The 17,949-nt window shown below is 43.5% G+C and overlaps 1 protein-coding gene across 2 annotated transcripts in view; it reads right to left on the bottom strand.

Moving 5' to 3' along the window:
- Window positions 1–223: 223 nt before the first annotated feature.
- Window positions 224–17,949, bottom strand: part of IFT43 (intraflagellar transport 43) — a 51,514-nt gene continuing 33,788 nt past the window's right edge. For both annotated transcript variants that reach the window (XM_063118913.1, XM_063118914.1), the window contains exons 6-9: window positions 3,483–3,555; window positions 3,097–3,172; window positions 1,943–2,005; window positions 224–960 (exon numbers count right to left, since the gene is read on the bottom strand). In XM_063118913.1, the coding sequence (XP_062974983.1) occupies window positions 841–960; window positions 1,943–2,005; window positions 3,097–3,172; window positions 3,483–3,555 (332 nt within the window). In that variant the 3' untranslated portion in view covers window positions 224–840. The remainder of the gene's footprint in view (window positions 961–1,942; window positions 2,006–3,096; window positions 3,173–3,482; window positions 3,556–17,949) is intronic.

Genomic DNA, 17,949 nt, shown 5'->3' with positions numbered 1-17,949 from the left:
GTTTTGTTGTCTAGGGTTTTACCGCTTCAGCATTTAATTGGCTGGGAGGCGTTTCTGCGGGCAACGAGGATGGGGTTGGAGCAGCACAAGTCTCTTCCACCGGCTCAGCACAAGTCTGTTCGTTCGACCAACAGACTCAGCAAGCTGGAGAAGAACCGTCCTGCCCTCCTCTTTCATCAACAGGACCGCCCTCAACAAAAGTAACATAGCGGGAGGACAGCAATACATGGGATAGAAGGCCGCTTTTATTTCATGTGGAGAAAATATATCGGACTTTCTGGGTGGTTTTTTTTGTGGCGCAAGGAAGGCCAGAAGGGGTGGGATGCATGCGGGGGCAGATGACTTCGTGAGAGGGACCCGTGAAAATCTGTGAGTGACCAGCCACAAGCATACAATAAAACACTCATCTGATGGAGTTCCAACTATGGGACCAATTAAGTTTGCTATTAGAGGAGATGTCACTAGTACAAACAAGAGGGAACTCAGTCACTCTGACCTTGGGAGAGCAGGTAGGCAAGCAGCAAGATCAACCAGGGCCTGGGCTTCGAATTGGGTTCAAAATAGGAAATCTCTATTCCAAGTTTGTATTTCAGTGTACAACGAAAGGTCAGGAAGGAGTGTGATATGTGGGGCAGCTTTTTTACCTATACTGTATACTTCCATATTGTCGCTTCCTTCTTTGTACAACTTTGAGTTCTATTAAAATAGTCTTCTAAGAAAGCTACTGTTTGCTTTATTATGTGGATCAAAAGTAAGTCTTCAGATACAAGCCCTATCTTAAAAAAATAGTGTATTAATAATCTACAGTTGTGTTTGTGTGGTCGACAGCTATGCCGAAGCTCAAGTGTTCTTATTTGGCGTGAGGCCTTCCTCCTTCTCAGACTGCCCGGAGTCCCACTCGCTTAGAAGCTCAGAGGCAACCTCTGTGTAGAGATGGTTCCAGTCCCAGCTGACATCATCCTGGAAAAAAGAGAAAGAAATACCAAGTGGAGAAATAAATTACACCACCGAAATGGCAGAAAGAAAGTTGTGTCTTGTCCAAGAGGTGCACCATAGCAGAGACCCAAACTTTCCTTAGGGGACTGAACATTTTATTGCATGGGTTTTAGAACATCTTCACAGTGTCACTTGGGAGTTTTAAATTTCACTTAAGTTCTTAAACACTGCTGCAGGTTGTATGTTAAGACAGGTACTAATTAAGGCATTTTCTCTTGTAGCAGATTATTTGAAAGGCTTTGAAAGGCCTTCCATTGGATAAGAAGGTTCAGAGCAGTGTATAATAAAATGGAAGGCAAGGACTTGCATATCTTACACTACTTTTCCTCAGGAAGAGCTTCAGTGGGCTTGAATCCCAAAGCGGCTTCAGAGCCTCTCTGTATCACTTGGTCCCCCACACTTGCTTTTTTTGCATTCCATTTATTTTATTTATTGCATTTTTTACCGCCCAATAGCCGAAGCTCCCTGGGCAGTTCACATTCCATCCTGTGCTTATGTTTGAGGGTGGATAGATATGCTTGTGCATGTTCAGCATTATGTAGTTGTTTAAATGTGCCCTACTCAAAGAGCAAGCAGCCCACAATCCCAAGAGCAGGGAACTTATTTGGGCGGGAAATATGCCAGTAGCAGAAGAGGGCCATAATTCAGTGGCAGAGCACATGATTTGCATGCAGAAGGTCCCAGGATTAATCCATGGCATCTCCAGATAGTGCTGGGAAAGACTCGAGTTTGAACCACTTAGAGAGCTGCTGCCAGTCAGTGTGGACAATACTGAGCTAGAGGGACCAATGGTCTCTCCCCGTATATGATGGCTTCTTAAATGAAACTATGAAGACCTGAAAAAGTGCCACTGGTGCAAACACACCCTAATCCCTACCTAACTGAGGGACAGGCTCAGCAAGTAGATTGGCCTAGTTCTCCTGCTCTTGGTCCAGAACAAACCTACCTCTCGTACTTCCTGCTCTGGAGCTAAAACTTTACTGAGCAGCTTCAGGTCAATCTCTCCATCCTATGGAAACACATTAAAAAAATTAGGGTGAAATCCAACATCACACAACCAGACTTCCACTCATGCATATGGGACTTTTCCTCATTCTCCTCCCTCACTGCACCCCCCACACCTCCAAAATCTGTTCCAGAGAGACCCAGCTGATCTGACACAGCAGATTTGGTGAGCATGAGGAGGGTTTACATGGGGAAGGAGAAATATGTTCCACCAGCAGTTTCCTTTCCATTGGTGATTGGTCAACATTGGATTAAATCTATAGTCCTGTTTCAAGAACAAGAAGAGATGCGCACATTTCACACAGTAATTGCAGGACACTTGTATTCTTTTTCTGGAAAACATCAGAGCCATTCATGGAGCAAAGCTATTCAAATCCACTAGCATCTAGATAAGAAAGCCAACCTCAATAAAAATCAAGGTATGCTATAATTTGGAAATGTCTTTTCTTCTCAGGAGGGCTCTATGGGTCTTACTAGGTACTATAGATCAAAATAGTTGTAGTATCAGTAAGATTTTTCAAAATATACCTAGAGAAAGATGAGTGGCCCCTGAGGGAAGGAAACGTTTTTCCAAAATGCATTGGGCTTGTTTAAGCATTTTTAGGCACTTGAGAATAACTTCTCATATATATATATATATATATATATATATATATATATATACACACACACACACACACACACACACACACACACACACACAATTTGTACCTTTCCCTGTCACTGAATTTTTATAAGTGTATAATAGCCTTTTAATTCCCAAGTGTTATCTATGCCCAGCCTTGGCTCCAAAGTATAAAACTATGGTTATTCTCACTGGAGAGAAGGCAGATCTGCCAAATGAATGATAACTAAGGGATAGGAAAAGACCATTAAAGTTGGAAGTGGAGAAGAGCATCTAAAATTCCTTAAAAACAATGCTGAGCAATGCCCTAAAAGGCCCCATCAAAAGAGTGAGCAACATATTCACGTATTATGATGGCCCTACAATGGAGTGAAAGGGGACGTCCCAGGGTGAAACGTGTCATAAAAGGACTCCCATTTTCTTCCAACAAAATGTAGGAAAGACGTAGATTTCCATTTGGCTTCACTCACCAAGGTTTGGAAAGCAGCATATTTCATAAGGTCATTGTCAAGGTCACGGTAGGTCAGTACTCTGTTCACTTGAACACTGCAATTGGGGATACAGCAAGAAATCAAATTGGAGTGCTCCGCATTTCTCACCAGCATCCATAACTGCCTTAGTTATGGACCTGGTCTTAAAATAAAGCTTCTTATTTCTTACATTTACTCATATTCACACAGAATCTATAGGATCAGTTCCCTCTTTCAGATGAAACAGAGCTTATCATCATAATTGATTATTTATAACAGCACCATCTCACTGCTCAAGCAAGCCGCAACTGTGTGGGACAGAAATTGATCTTCCAAGGACAACTAGCTTAGCACAAGGATTGCTGTGACGGTTGTGATCTTATTACCTGGGTGGTGCTGCCACCTGCATGGCAAAGTCTTCCTCTTGAACCTCTTCCAAGTCAGGGATCACTGGAATATCTGCAAGGGGTGGAAGTGTCATGAGAAAACAGAACTACTACAGCTTTCCCAATTTTCTCTTTGGAGAAGTAACTTGTAGGGTGGGGGAACCATGGGTCAGAGGTAGACTACCGGTGTTGCACGCAAACACTCCCAGGTTCAATCCTTGGCCTCTCCAGTTAAAAGGATCAGGTAGAGGTGACGGCAAGCCTGAGACCATAGAGAGCCATTGCCAGTCTGTATTGGACTAGATGGACCAATGGTCTGACTCAGTATAAGACAGTTTGATATGTTCATATGAAAACCCCAGATGGCCTAACGGCTGGGTAAATGTGCTAGTTCCCTCTTCACTCTCTCTTTTTAATTAAATGGATGATTATCTCCTCCTGAAAGGGAGTAAATAAATAACAAAGAACAAAAGACTGGATGTGTGGATGGGGGAGAAGCTTAACTAGCAGGTGCTCCGCCATTCATTTTAACAGTGCCTCATACTGAATGTAAGAACGTAAGAGCAGCCCTGCTGGATCAGACCAAAAACCTGCCTTGTCAAGCATCCTGTTTCCCAGAGTGGCCAGCCAGGTATCTATGAAAAGCAAGCAGGAGGGTAACAGTCCTCTCCTGTTGCTGTTCCCCATCATTTCAGAGACATGCTGTCTCGGATTCTGGAGGTAGTATGCAGCCATCATGACTAGTAGCTACCAACTGGATTCGCACAACAAGCTAACCCATGCTCAGTGGTTGAATATGGGTTGTTGTTGATCCATGGTTACATTTTCTGCAGGGTAGCTTGTTAACCACGCAGTGCAGCTTATTTATTTTTTGAACAAGCCACTTTGAGAACCCATGGTTTGTTGTTGGGTTGTTCAGAGTGGTTAACAAGCCACTCTGCAAAAATGTCCTGGCTTCAGACAACACACTAACCCATGATTCAACAACAACACACACCAAGAGTGAGTCAGGGTGTTGTGTGAACAGCTCCATCAACAGCCTTATCCTCAATGAATTTGTCTAATCCCCTTATAAGAACATTTTGTTTGTACAGTATGAGAATGCATTACCTACTAATAGCTTTTAAAACCCCAACAACTTAAAAGGTGGTGTGGACACAGAGTAGGGGAAAGTTGTGCCAGTTGTTATTGCTCATACAAATAATTAATGGAGACTTAGTTCAAACACATTCATAGAATCATAGAACAGCAGAGTTGGAAGGGGCCTACAAGGCTATCGAGTCCAACCCCCTGCTCAGTGCAGGAATCCACCCTAAAGCATCCCCGACAGATGCTTGTCCAGCTGCCTCTTGAAGGCCTCTAGTGTGGGAGAGCCCACAACCTCCCTAGGTAACTGATTCCATTGTCGCACTGCTCTAACAGTCAGGAAGTTTTTCCTGATGTCCAGCCGGAATCCGGCTTCCCTTAACTTGAGCCCGTTATTCCGTGTCCTGCACTCTGGGAGGATCGAGAAGAGATCCTGGCCCTCCTCTGTGTGACAACCTTTCAAGTATTTGAAGAGTGCTATCATGTCTCCCCTCAATCTTCTCTTCTCCAGGCTAAACATGCCCAGTTCTTTCAGTCTCTCTTCATAGGGCTTTGTTTCCAGACCCCTGATCATCCTGGTTGCCCTCCTCTGAACACGCTCCAGCTTGTCTGCGTCCTTCTTGAATTGTGGAACCCAGAACTGGACGCAATACTCTAGATGAGGCCTAACCAGGGCCAAATAGAGAGGAACCAGTACCTCACGTGATTTGGAAGCTATACTTCTATTAATGCAGCCCAAAATAGCATTTGCCTTTCTTGCAGCCATATCGCACTGTTGGCTCATATTCAGCTTGCAATCTACAACAATTCCAAGATCCTTCTCGTTTGTAGTATTGCTGAGCCAAGTATCCCCCATCTTGTAACTGTGCCTTTGGTTTCTATTTCCTAAATGTAGAACTTGGCATTTATCCCTATTAAATTTCATCCTGTTGTTTTCAGCCCAGCACTCCAGCCTATCAAGATCACGTTGAAGTTTGTTTCTGTCTTTCAGGGTATTAGCTATCCCACCCAATTTTGTGTCATCTGCAAATTTGATCAGCGTTCCCTGCACCTCCTCATCCAAATCATTAATAAAAATGTTGAAGAGCACTGGGCCCAGGACTGAGCCCTGCGGCACCCCATTCGTTGCCTCTCCCCAGTTTGAGAAGGTTCCATTGATAAGTACTCTTTGAGTCCGATTCTGTAGCCAACTGTGAATCCACCTAATAGTTGTTCCATCTAGCCCACTTTTAGCTAGTTTGTTAATCAGAATGTCATGTGCAGACAGAATGTTCTGTCCACACAGAACAGGACAGAACACACTACCTCAAGGGAAAATCACCTGTTCCCAGTGAAAAAATAATTCTGCGTGCATGGTGGCAAAAACGACATACTGCTGCAAACTGAACAAACTTGAAGGAAGATGTGTGGAATAATGTGCATTACAAAATGAGAAACAACCACGACATTTATTGCACAAAATGCTGATCAAATGGAAAGGGCCTCAAGTCAGAATCCTCTGTACTGAGGTCATACACCAACAGAGAAGAAATTAAGAGAGTGAAGAAGGAGCAAACATAGGCGCGTGGGGTGGGGAGAGAGCTTTGCATACAGGGACAGTGCAACTCTGAAGAAATTAGCAATCTTTGTTCCAGGCAAATATTTATGCTTCAACTCAAGTACCTGCTTGTTTTCACACTCTCTTCTATGAGACTAAATTTGCAATTATACTGGATGAATGCATTTTTCTTTTAAACGCCTAAGGAAGGACTGGCAACTAGCAGCCTGCAAGCAGCATCCAGCTGACAAGAATCATTTTTATACAATCCCTTTGAGTTTAGTTCCAGCTCTGGAAGTTTTCATAAGACTTTTTACCCCTTTGAATTTTAATTTCAATTTTGAAATATTTCTATTAATTTTTAAAAGGGTGGATTTCATCATTTAAAATAACTAATAAAAAAAAAAACCTCCAGACTTCGTTTGATTCAACTAGTATGATGAAATACTCCCCAAGCATTAAATTATCTTTTTCAGCTAATCCGACCTTGAGCAGCGGATGGGTGCTTAAGTATATGGTTCTTCAGTTTTAGGATGCTGGCTCTCCCTATTCCCAGGACTGCCTTGTTCTGATTCTGAAAGCTGTTCCAGGATCCCATATCCCTCATGTGGAGAGGAAACTGGCTGGCTCAGCTCGACAGAGATCCTTTGCCACACTGACCTTAGCTAGACTGGGCTTTATCCCAGGGCGATCCCCAGGATCGTCCCTGTGCATCCACATGATGCACAGAGGATCCCGGGATCAGGGAGGGATGATCCCTTCCTTGCCCCGGGATCTCGCCCTTCCCTTTAAGCCCGCTTTTTCTGCGGTCTCAAACTGAGCCCGAGACCGCAGAACGTGTGTCCGGGCGCCGTGGTTTGTCCTGGCTCCTCGCAAGACAGGGCGCAGCGCTCCTCAGGAGCACTGCGCCCATCCGGAGGTGGGGGGGGGAGCGGGGAAAATAATTACTTTTAAAAAAATTACTTACCTTTTGTACACGAGCGTTCGTGCGCTGCTGTCCCCTTAAGAAAAAATTTTAAACGGAGGGCGCGACGCCTCTCCCTCTGAGGTCATTGCGCACCACGTGTGTACTGAGGGGGAGATCTCACAATAAAAATATTGTGGGATCTTCACCCCTCCACCCTGCTAGGTCTAGCTAAGGCCATTGTCTGAAACAAAAAAGAGGGGGCACCTGAGAAACAAAGAAGACCGCTTCCAATTTCATCCAGAACTCTTGATTTTCTAACTAAGCATTTGGCTGTTTTTAGCTCTGCCCTGTCTCCAGCCCAGGCTGAAATGAATATTCAAGAGCTGGAAAGGTTCCCTGCCTGCAGAGTCTGCTGTCCAGGACTGGGCCTTTTTTAAATAATAAAAAAACCCAACCATTTCCCCTTACAGACTCTCATAGCTCCGAAGTGCACAGGTCCCACCTTCACATCCCATCCCACATCCCTCCAGGCTCCCCCGACCCTAGTGGAGCAGTGCTGGTCCATCTGCATCAGGGCAAGGGTTAGCCCAGACTTTTGACAAGAGGGCTGTTTGGAGCAACCCACACAGTGGGATTTCTGTCTAATTGGCTGCCTGGTGAAGGGTCTGAATGAAACAGAGACTGAAGCCAGAGCCAAGCCAAAGCAAGAGACGGCGACAGCTTGGACAATCTCAGCAGAGTTGTGCCTTCCAGCTGCCCGACCACCCAAGGACCTGCTGCCTGCAATGGAGCGGCTTTCAGATCACAGCAAAGTGGATAAAGAGGAACAGAAGCACCTGAGGCTCCATCTTTGGCACAAATATCCATGGTATAGTGATACGGTGTGGTTGCACCATGAGTGCCCTGTCATAGAAGAGCCTGTCACTCCTCATGGAAGATTTGTGTGACAGTATTTTGCAGCAGGAGCTCCCACCCTCTAGATGAGCATGCCACAAAAGAAAGAAAGAGAAATAAAGAGTGGTGGAAGATAACCTGGGAATCAGTAGATCCGAATCTGTAGGGATCAGCTGGTCTAATATTCAAGTCCTTGCATAACCAAATGGATCGTTTTGAGGGTCCATGTCTTGTGCAGAGAAACCTGGCTTTTGAGTGCTCTTTCAAGTAAATGTTTCTTAAGAAGGAAGAGCCGCCACAAACTAACTCCCTATGGATTAATCCATGGGGTTCAAATACAATGTGCAGAGAACAGAAGTGGTATAAAAACACGTTTTTGCAAACAAAATGACATATGGAGCAGTTATGGAATCCAGGCCCCTTTGGCACTCCATAGCAGCTCCGAATGCCTATTCCTATTATTATTATTATTATTATTATTATTATTATTATTATTATTATTATTATTTTAAAAATCTCTTATTTTTGGCACCAGGGATGGTGTGTGTGAGAGAAAATGGACTCGGACCTGCCATACAGCATACCACCTTTCCTATTTTTCTTTCATTGTGCTCTTAATGACATAAAGAACATTTGCTTTTGAAACATTTATAGCAACTCATGCAGTTATTCCCCTGAACTGCAAGCCGCAAATAAAATGTCTGTGGCACCTGTCCTTTTGACCAATAACAGTGTTCCTTTTGTAGCCTTCTTTACAAGGTTTAATTCTGCTGAAGATTCACAAGTTAGTGAGGACTGAGAAGGAAGGGCCTGAAAGGCAGCATCTCAGACATAAAAGTTGCATCATAGGAAATGGCCTTTAGTGGAGTTCCCTTACAGTAGCGTAGTCCATAGGGTCTCAAACTGTGGGTCTGGATATCTAAAAGGGGTGTGGAAAGTTACAGGGAAAAAGGGGGGTTGCATGCAGAGTAGGGCACAACATTGCAGTAAAGGAGAAGAGAACTGGGTGGACTGAGGTCCCCTGACAAATTACTCTTACTGATTCACACGGCTTTATTGGGAGTAACTATGCTCCCACTGCTCCATATACATTTAAGGAGGGTGCCAAGAGTTAGCATTTTCTAATCCCAGTGTTATATCCCACTCCACATATTGGCATATGCAGTAGTGGGCTGCAATTACACAACTGTGCTCTCATGTGGAACACATGGTTGGTATTAAGCTGGGCGGGACACAAGAGAAAATGAGTTGGTATTCAAATTTATAGTCTGCTCTTTTGCCTATGCCATCAAAGGCTTTCAAGCTACAGGGCCTTCCACGTTTACAAGGGGTGGTGAGGCGAAGTTCAACCGACTTGAAAAACACTGACCTAATTACTTCCCTTTAGCGTTCCCAGGAATTCTCCCACGCCCTAAAATAATTCTCTCAATCATCCTCTGACAGGCTTCCTGCCCACTTATTGATCTGCCATTTTTAATAACCAATTCAGAATGGAAACTCCTCCAGCTGCAATGATACTTATTTGCTATATCCTTAGAGTGCTAGCATACAGGCCTCTACTGTTGTATATGTACAAAACTATAAAAAAGCAGAGCACACATACAGTGAGATTTTGAAGGCTAACTGGCTTTTGTGCAAAACCCAATGAGAGGCTTTAAAAAGCGAAGGAAGCCAACTAAGTTTTAGATTTTAAGAGCATGAAACTTCAGCCAGGCACAATTCTAATTTCTCTACTGCTTAAAAACTTTGTTTTACTGAATGCTGTTACCTTCTGCATCACGTTTAGGGAATTTTAAACAGGCAAATGGAAGAAGGTCTGATTGAAGATGAAGTTAAGTGAAAGAAATTGGTCTCATTTAGCACATGACAGGATTCATCTGTGTTCTCGAGTCCACCGAGGTAGCATCATGGACGTTTCATATTCATGAGCTGCTGCGACACTGTGTCCCCGCATTTACAAAGCACCGTGTTCAGCAAATTCTGTCCCTGTGGACGCTCCATGCATTTCATGGTCTTGTCAGAGAGACATCAAACATTCCAGTAACCAAATACCAGAAAATGGCTTTAATTAGCGCATCTCAATCGGATATTTTTTCCTTCCAAATAGAAAAAGGAGGAACAAAAAATAGAGAAGTAGAAAGCAACAGGCTACAATCTTTAAAAACATGCAAGGAACAAGGCACAGAGGCAGCTTCTGCTGAACACACAAACAAGATTGATTATTCCCTCCTATAAGGGCAATAAGCAAACTGATGAGGCATATATATATATATATATATATATATATATATATATATATATGGACCGCGGGCCACCATACTAGGACACATGGCTGAGGGTTATATTTCACTTTTCCAGGACCAGGCCAGTATCCATTTGTGGCAACATTTGGAGAGAAGTGGGTTTCAAATATTTTCCAGTGAAAGCAAAGCCACAGACCTATAAAGGAAAAAAAATCAAGGAAGAACAAAAAAGCGTATTGTCCAGCTTCTAAGAGATCTAATGCAAAGCTGTGACTGTATCAACATACTAGCCAACTAAAGGCAGAGATGATACAGAACAACATCACTTCCTCAACGCCATGCCATGCAATGCCTGAGAGCAGAATTCTATAATGACCATAATTTTAGGAGAAGCAAAGAGAAAGCTGTATTTGCTTGTCTCTTAAATCTTCCATCTTGATATTTAGTAGCTTCTTTTGAGTTTCAAAAAAACCCAGTATACCGCAGCAAGGCTGCCTCCGTTCTACTATACATAAAAAAATATTGCTGCGCTATTATCTTTGCATTGAAAATATTCTACAGACCCACAAAATGTGGGTGGACTCACTTTGACTAACCTCTTAAAGAAGCTTTTGGAATAATCAGTATGTAATCATTTAGATTCATCATTCATACCGAAAGTGAAAATAAGAACGTAACAGCAGTCCTGCTGGATCAGACAAAAGGCCTCTGTAATCCAGTATTCTGTTTCCCAAAATGGCCAGCCAATGTGAAGGAGAGAAGGGACTGAAATGTTCTGCTATACAAGGCAGTTATAATGCATTTAGCCAAGGCAATTATTTATCCAAAGCCTGATATTATAAGGAGAAAAGTTGTGTTCCAATCCAAATGTCTGCTGGTATGAATTTGAAGAGGACAGCACTCCTACAATCCAAGCTATGTTTAGCAAGGCAAAGCCACAAGGGCACTCATACTTGTAATTATATTAAGCATGCTACTTAATATTCATAATTTTAACGACATTTTACCTCCCCAAAGTAGCATTTAACACTTGCTTACAGAATTTTCCATGTAAATACATAAGAACTGTCTGCTAGATCAGATTAAAAGTCTATCTAGACCAGCAGTACACTTCCAGCCAGTGCTGGTCCAGTTTTGGAGGCGCCTCATACAAGACACTCTTAATGGGCTCCTCTCCTTCAGTAAGTCTACCTTCTCACCAGCATTGTTACCAGCTGTTGCTGATCTTCTTCCTCATCATTGCTACCACCTTTGAAGTTGCAAGGCAGCCAATGAGCAAACAGCTGCTCCTCCTTCATACCACCACTGCCAGGCCCAGGGAGTAGGATAAGGCGGATGAACAAGCAGGTTGCAGTGATGGAGAACAGGAGCAGGCCCAGGCCCAGGGAGTGGATTCCCTGCTTGGTGTGGGCCCTCAGCAGGTGTCCCATCATGCTGGCCCTGCTTCCAGAAGTGGTCAAACAGATGCCTTTAGGAAGTTCATAGGCAGGGTCAGGGTTGGCACTACCATTAGGCCAACTGGGCAGCCGCCTAGGGCGCAGACCTCAGAGGGGTGCAGTACTGCCCTTTAAGGGTCACAGTTTTATACAAATTAGCTATTTTAAGAAAAAACACAATAAAAGAAAAATATAATAGTTCAGAAACTTTTCTTGAACAGCTGAATCAAAGTTGGCAATTGGTGTGTGTGTGTGTGTGTGTGTGTGTGTGTGTGTGTGCACGCAAGTAGCTCGCCTTGCCTAGGGCAGGGTACGAAGGCAACAGCCACCTTTACTGTTTGTCTCCAACTTCTCATACTCAGAGATATGCTACTGCTGTACAAAGTGGTCCCAATTAGCTATTGTGGCTACACACAGTTTACTGAGTTGGGAGACGATGGAGTTTGCAAAGTGTTGTCAATTAAAACATTTACGTGTGCCTTTTGTCTTAGTAGCATCCTTTGTCTTTCCATATACCCAAAAATGGCTAGTGGTTGTCCTTAAGTATCTTAGAATGCTCTAGAGCTCCGGTCGTCAACCTTGTGCCCTCTAGAAGTTTTGGAGTATAGCTCCTACCATGCCTGACAACTGGCCATGCTGGCTAAGGCTGATGGGAGCTGTAGTCCAAAACATCTGGAGGGCACCAGGTTGTGGACAGCTGCATTCTAAGACACGTAAGGACAAGTGCCAGCTATTTGGGGTATACAGGATTGCAAACTGCAATTAGCCTAGAGAAAACAACGAACTCATGCTAGGAAAGTAAGAAAGGCTGGTTTCACACACCACACTAACCCATAGTGGGTGGGAAGCTACACTATATAGGTGGTTATGCAAACAACCTACTGTGCTGCTGGCAGACAATCAGGCCAACAAGCTACACAGAGTAGTTCATTTCAGCCCCTTACCCCCTCCTGTTGTCCTTCCACCTAGCTGGCAGGTATTACAGCTTCCTTGTGGTAGGAAGAGAGATCGCTTGAGAGGAGCAGAGTGGAGGCACTGTTTTTGGCCACTCTTGCCAAGCAGCCCTGTAGGCAATCTCCATAACCCACGCTGCACGACAGACAGCACACTAACCTACCATAGGCAAAATAACCCTTACTGCAGACTGTGGGTTCTCAGGGTGGCTTATTTGGGGAATAACCCATCATGGGTTAGCATGTCATGTGAACCAGCCAAAGCTAATGGAAACAGACGTGATTGTGGCTTCAACCGAATTAAATTTTAAATAAGCTTGATACAGAAAAACCAAACAATATGATAAAAGTTAGATTGTTCCTAGCTTCTGCCTCCCAAACAGTAGGTAATAGATGTATAAAGTGCTGGTAGATAATGTACAAATCCTCAGAAATAAGTGTTGATTCACACATTATCTTTTTGCAGAGGCAGGGTACATGGAAATGTGTCTTCACGTCCCGAAAAAAATGAACCAAACATAGCAATACAGAGATTAAGTCTGTGAACAGGTACCAGATCTAACAATATGCAAGATTCATGTAATTACTGTTTTGCATCTTACTACTTTGTTGTTATGCAGAATGGAGTGACTCTTACACCTACTAAAGATAATGTCTGAATTAGCCCTTAAATGTACGACCTTGAGTATTTGGTGCTAATTGAGGTTATTGATATAAAAGGATTCTGAAATGGTGGAAAGGAAAGGTCAGTTGGATACTTTAAAAAACCTGCACCAAATAGTTAAGTAGCTGTCTATATGTGCTAAAGGCTCAGATTCTGGAACTAATTAATGTTTTTAGAAAACAATATTCCCTATCTTAATATAACAAATATGTAAGAATATATGATCAGCCATTTGCTCATCATAGACAAAACTGTGGAATTTTAAAGACTGTAGCAGTTTAAAAAAGCAAGTAAATTAAACAGATTTCAGTTGTCCTCATATTAATTGTATAAATGTTGCCTGAAGGCATGATGCAAAGATTACATCTGTAGATGCCATAAATTATTTTCCAGAGCAATCCACTTTAGGTTGTATTATAACAAAAAGAAATTTCTCATCTAGCACCAAGTGACATACATGAACTGGAATATTACTGCAGACCGTGGGTTATCACTGTGTATTATTTTGGGAAAATAAGCCACTGTGGGTTAAACAATTCCTGTCAGATGACAAGATAACCCACGATGGGTTAAATAATTCATGACAGGTTATTTAACCTATTGTGGGTTATCGTGTCATCTCAATTCAGTCATTGTGTATTAGCAAAAAGGACTCATAGAACTGGATGAGTGAATGAGAAAGAAATTTGTGTTTTTAGATTGTTGGTTGTTTTTATGCTCTTCATGATTTTAATTTTTGTGAACCACCCAGAGAGCTTCAGCTATTGGGCAGTATAAAAATGAAATAAATAAATAAATAAGAAAGAAAGTGATAGAATTCATTCTTAATTAAGGGGGGGATAAATTCCCAACAAAATATACAAAGCATGGGATTTAGAACATGCATTACTATATATAAAAAGAGATCTTGGAGTCATTAGGATCTCAATAATATAGTACAAGAAGTAGAAAGACAAAGAAAATATTTTAAGTAAGAAGTAAGTTATAAAGCATTATAATTCCCCTAAAGAAATGGCATGCCCACTTCTTGGCACTGTTTTTAGATGCAGTGTGTTTTACATTATGGTTTTATAACTTTATGGTTTTACTATTTTGTTTTAATATGTTTTAAGCTGCCATGGAAGGAGTTACCCTGAAAAGTGGCTTAAAATGAATAGACAAAATAAAATAAGAGTCCTGTGAACCCATCTTGCAACTCAACCTCAAGCCAGTATTGCCAAACTAGAAATGGAACAGAGAAGTAGACGTTCTCCCAGGAATGAAAAAGGCCTACATGGAAAACAAACCCAACAGATAAAATCAGCATGCTGAGTGTGTGGAAACTGGAAAAACACAAAGCCCAGAACACGGTGAAGTTCTCACGTACGTGCTTCATCCCACACCCAGTCGTCTCCTTAATCTATGTTTATAACCCCATGATTTAGCCCTCTTTAAGCAGCCTTATAATAGTGCAATATAGATTCAGTTGCAAGCAAGTGATTGGAGAAGAAACTACTTGCCAAATTCAACACGGATTCACTCAAACTGCAATCTCAACACACTAATTTGGTTCAGTGAATTGGCTTAAAGAGGGACTTAAAAGGACTAGGGCTACAATCCTGACAGTGGATGGAGATGCGCACAGGGGGTCTTGACCCAGGTGATCAGCTGCAGTTAAAACAACAACAACAACAACAACAACAACAACTAACAAAGCACTTCTGGCCTGCCTGTACGATAGCTGTTTAAGAATAGCATTTAGGATTTCACCATGAAACCAAAGAAATATGTGTGGGTGGTGGGTGATATGATAAAGATACAAAAAACACTGCTGTGTTCTGAAAAAAGCAAATAAAGAAGCTGGCTTGCCTGATCACTGAATTAATAAAAGGTCCATCATGAGAATATCTATATAACTGATCAGCAGAATGCAATACCTGAGCATGGGCTTTGCTAGACCTGCCGGGATAAGCCGGCAGGGAGGCGGGGCGACGGCGCGCTAACTTTAAAGCGCGCTGCCCAGCCTCCTAGACGGCCGACGCGCAGGGATGACGCAAGTCGGCCATGTGTTGTTGTTTTTTAAAGGGGCCATGTGGGGCCCGAAGCCACCGGAGAAGGTAAGGGTTTTTTCTATTTAAGCCCCCCCCATCCACCCTCCCTCGCCGTCTCCTGGTCGTCGCCCTCTGCCATCCCCTCGCCGTCTCCCGGTCGTCACCCTCCGCCCTCCCTCACCATCTCCCGGTCGTCACCCTCTGTCCCCCCTCACCATCTCCCGGTCGTCGCCCTCTGCCCCCCCTCACCATCTCCCAGTCGTCACCCTCTGCCCCCCCTCACCATCTCCCGGTCGTCACCCTCTGCCCCCCCTCACCATCTCCCGGTCATCGCCCTCTGCCCCCCCCCCTCACCATTTCCTGGTCGCCGCCCTCTGCCATCCCCTCGCCGTCTCCCGGTCGACGCCCTCCGCCCCCCCCTCGCCGTCTCCCGTTCGTTGCCCTCCGCCATCCCCTCTCCTGCCGGTCCGGCCTTCCCTCCTCCATCTCCCCCCCCCCCGGATCACCCCCCCTGGCACGATGGGCACAGCGCTCGTATGAGCACTGTGCCAGGTCCGTGGCTTTTCGCGGCTACTCGTGAGTAAGCGAGTAGCCCCAAAATCCACGGACCTTCCTAGACATTTCGCAGCCCCGGCCTGAGGCCAGGGCTGTGAAAAAGGCACGCCATAAGTGACTTTGCTTATGGCGCGTTAGAGAAGGCCTCAGTGCGGCCTGGCGCCGGATTCCCCTGTGCGTCATCTGGACGCTCAGCAGGGAAACCGGCCCACAAAGCGCGCTAAGGCCTCGTCTAGGAAGGCCCCATGTGTTGATGTCAATGACAGGTTAAAACCAAGAAGTAAATGACAGCAGTATCCAAAATTATCCAATAATAGCATTGGCTCAAAGTTTCCCTTTTGAGTAAACTCGTTACAAGTATGTAAAACATAACATTGCTGAAAGAAATCAGAAGACTGAGAATGAGGCAAAGACTCCAGTGCCCAAACACATAAAGGATTGAGGAATGGAGCATGTGGTTTACTCTTTGTAGCCATGCTGGCCACATATGCTGGTTCAGAAACAGAAACTGTGGAGGCATTTGCCAAAATATTCAACTTGTGTAAAATCCAAATTCTTCATAAATCAGGTAAAATGTGCAACCTATTATCTGAACCTTGATTTAAAGTTACTCAAATTCACTGTGTTTGCCCTGCAGTTCTATGTCAATGTATCTTCATTCAAACAGCACTCCCTATGAACTTCTGGTTCAGGTATTTCAAACCTCTTCCTGGCCATTCAGTCAAATGATATTGTCCTATACTAGATGATGCCCATGCTGTACACAGTTCTTCAGTAGGATGTGCACTGACTGCTTTTGGACTTAAGAACAGCTAGGAAGGCTGTTCTTAAGTCATCTCCAAGTACATGTTTGTGTCAATTCATGCCAAACAGTAGTAGGTACACGCTCAGAAAAAACTACTCAAGCCATTCTAGCAACCCTTTTCTATACACATAATTCAGGGAAGAGAATATACATTTTGGCTTTTTTTTAACCTTCCAAAATGTGTGGCACTGCATTTTTATCTACATTAGTTCTTAAACACACAAAATCAAGAGGTGGTGGCCATTGTGCATTATTTAATGCAAGACAAAACTGTATAATATTTTGCACATGGCTTGTGCAGGGTATGTAGGAAGGGAAAGGAAACCCCCAAACCTCCTATAATCATTGCTACAGATTAATGATTTCTTCCCCTTAATATGTGGTAGGAAAGAAGCTTCTCATAAGCCTCTCATTGAAAGATGTTAGGGAGCAGGTATGTCTGATTCTATTTAATCCTTTTCATGCTCCAGTGCAAAAACAAGACAAACTACATTTTTCATGCTAAATTCCTTAGGTTTTTTAAAAACCTTATATGTGTTTATTAAAAAAATGCAGCTTTGATCGGTAGCATTTATGACATTTCCACATCCAGAAACTCCTCAGAAGCGCCCTCCCTGCACACGAGGCCACCACAGCTGACAGCCCACTGGGTTTGATCACAGCCACTCGGAATCGGAATTTCATATGACAGACGAGGAGCCTAACTGCTGCTTTCTTTCTCGCTCCTATCAGATGAGGAACTGATGGGGGGAGCAGCTCCTGAGGGAAAAACACTACAATCAAGGGCTATGTGGTTCTCTTGCTGTCCCTCTACAGCTGCAATTTTCAAAGGAACTTGCCTCAGGCACTTTCAAATGATGGTGTCTCAATTCTGTAATCATATTTCAAGAGCTTTTTCTTAAAGGGTCTTTTAGGTAAACCTAGTCCGTCAACTACACTTATGGACTCAACAATCACAGCCTCAATAGGGCTGTATATTTAGCGTTTCACAGAATTCTGGCTGGAAAGCGTTGCATGCCAAGTTTCATCAAGCCCATACCTAGACATGCGTGCAGCACCTTTACCTAAACTGCGTGCATTACACTACTTCGATCACTCCTCTCCAGATTTACCAAGCCCATCTGTAAAGAAATGAATTTTGAAAGAACAGCATCACACTAAATGTCAGATGATCTACCTTAGGTCAAGAAAGTCAGCAACTCTCTTTGTAAAAATGCCCACTGCTTGCCTCACCAGTGACATCTTTCAATCCCTGGTTACTATCTGAACTGCAATCCTTGCTAAAAGCTCCATCACACCGGGGGTTAACACGCTCCCTACCTTCGCTTCTCAGCCGGTGTTTCCATTCCTCAGTTAC

This window comes from Elgaria multicarinata, chromosome 2 (genome assembly GCF_023053635.1).
Source record: "Elgaria multicarinata webbii isolate HBS135686 ecotype San Diego chromosome 2, rElgMul1.1.pri, whole genome shotgun sequence".
Taxonomy (NCBI): domain Eukaryota; kingdom Metazoa; phylum Chordata; class Lepidosauria; order Squamata; family Anguidae; genus Elgaria; species Elgaria multicarinata.
This window is presented reverse-complemented; position numbering and strand designations above follow the sequence as displayed.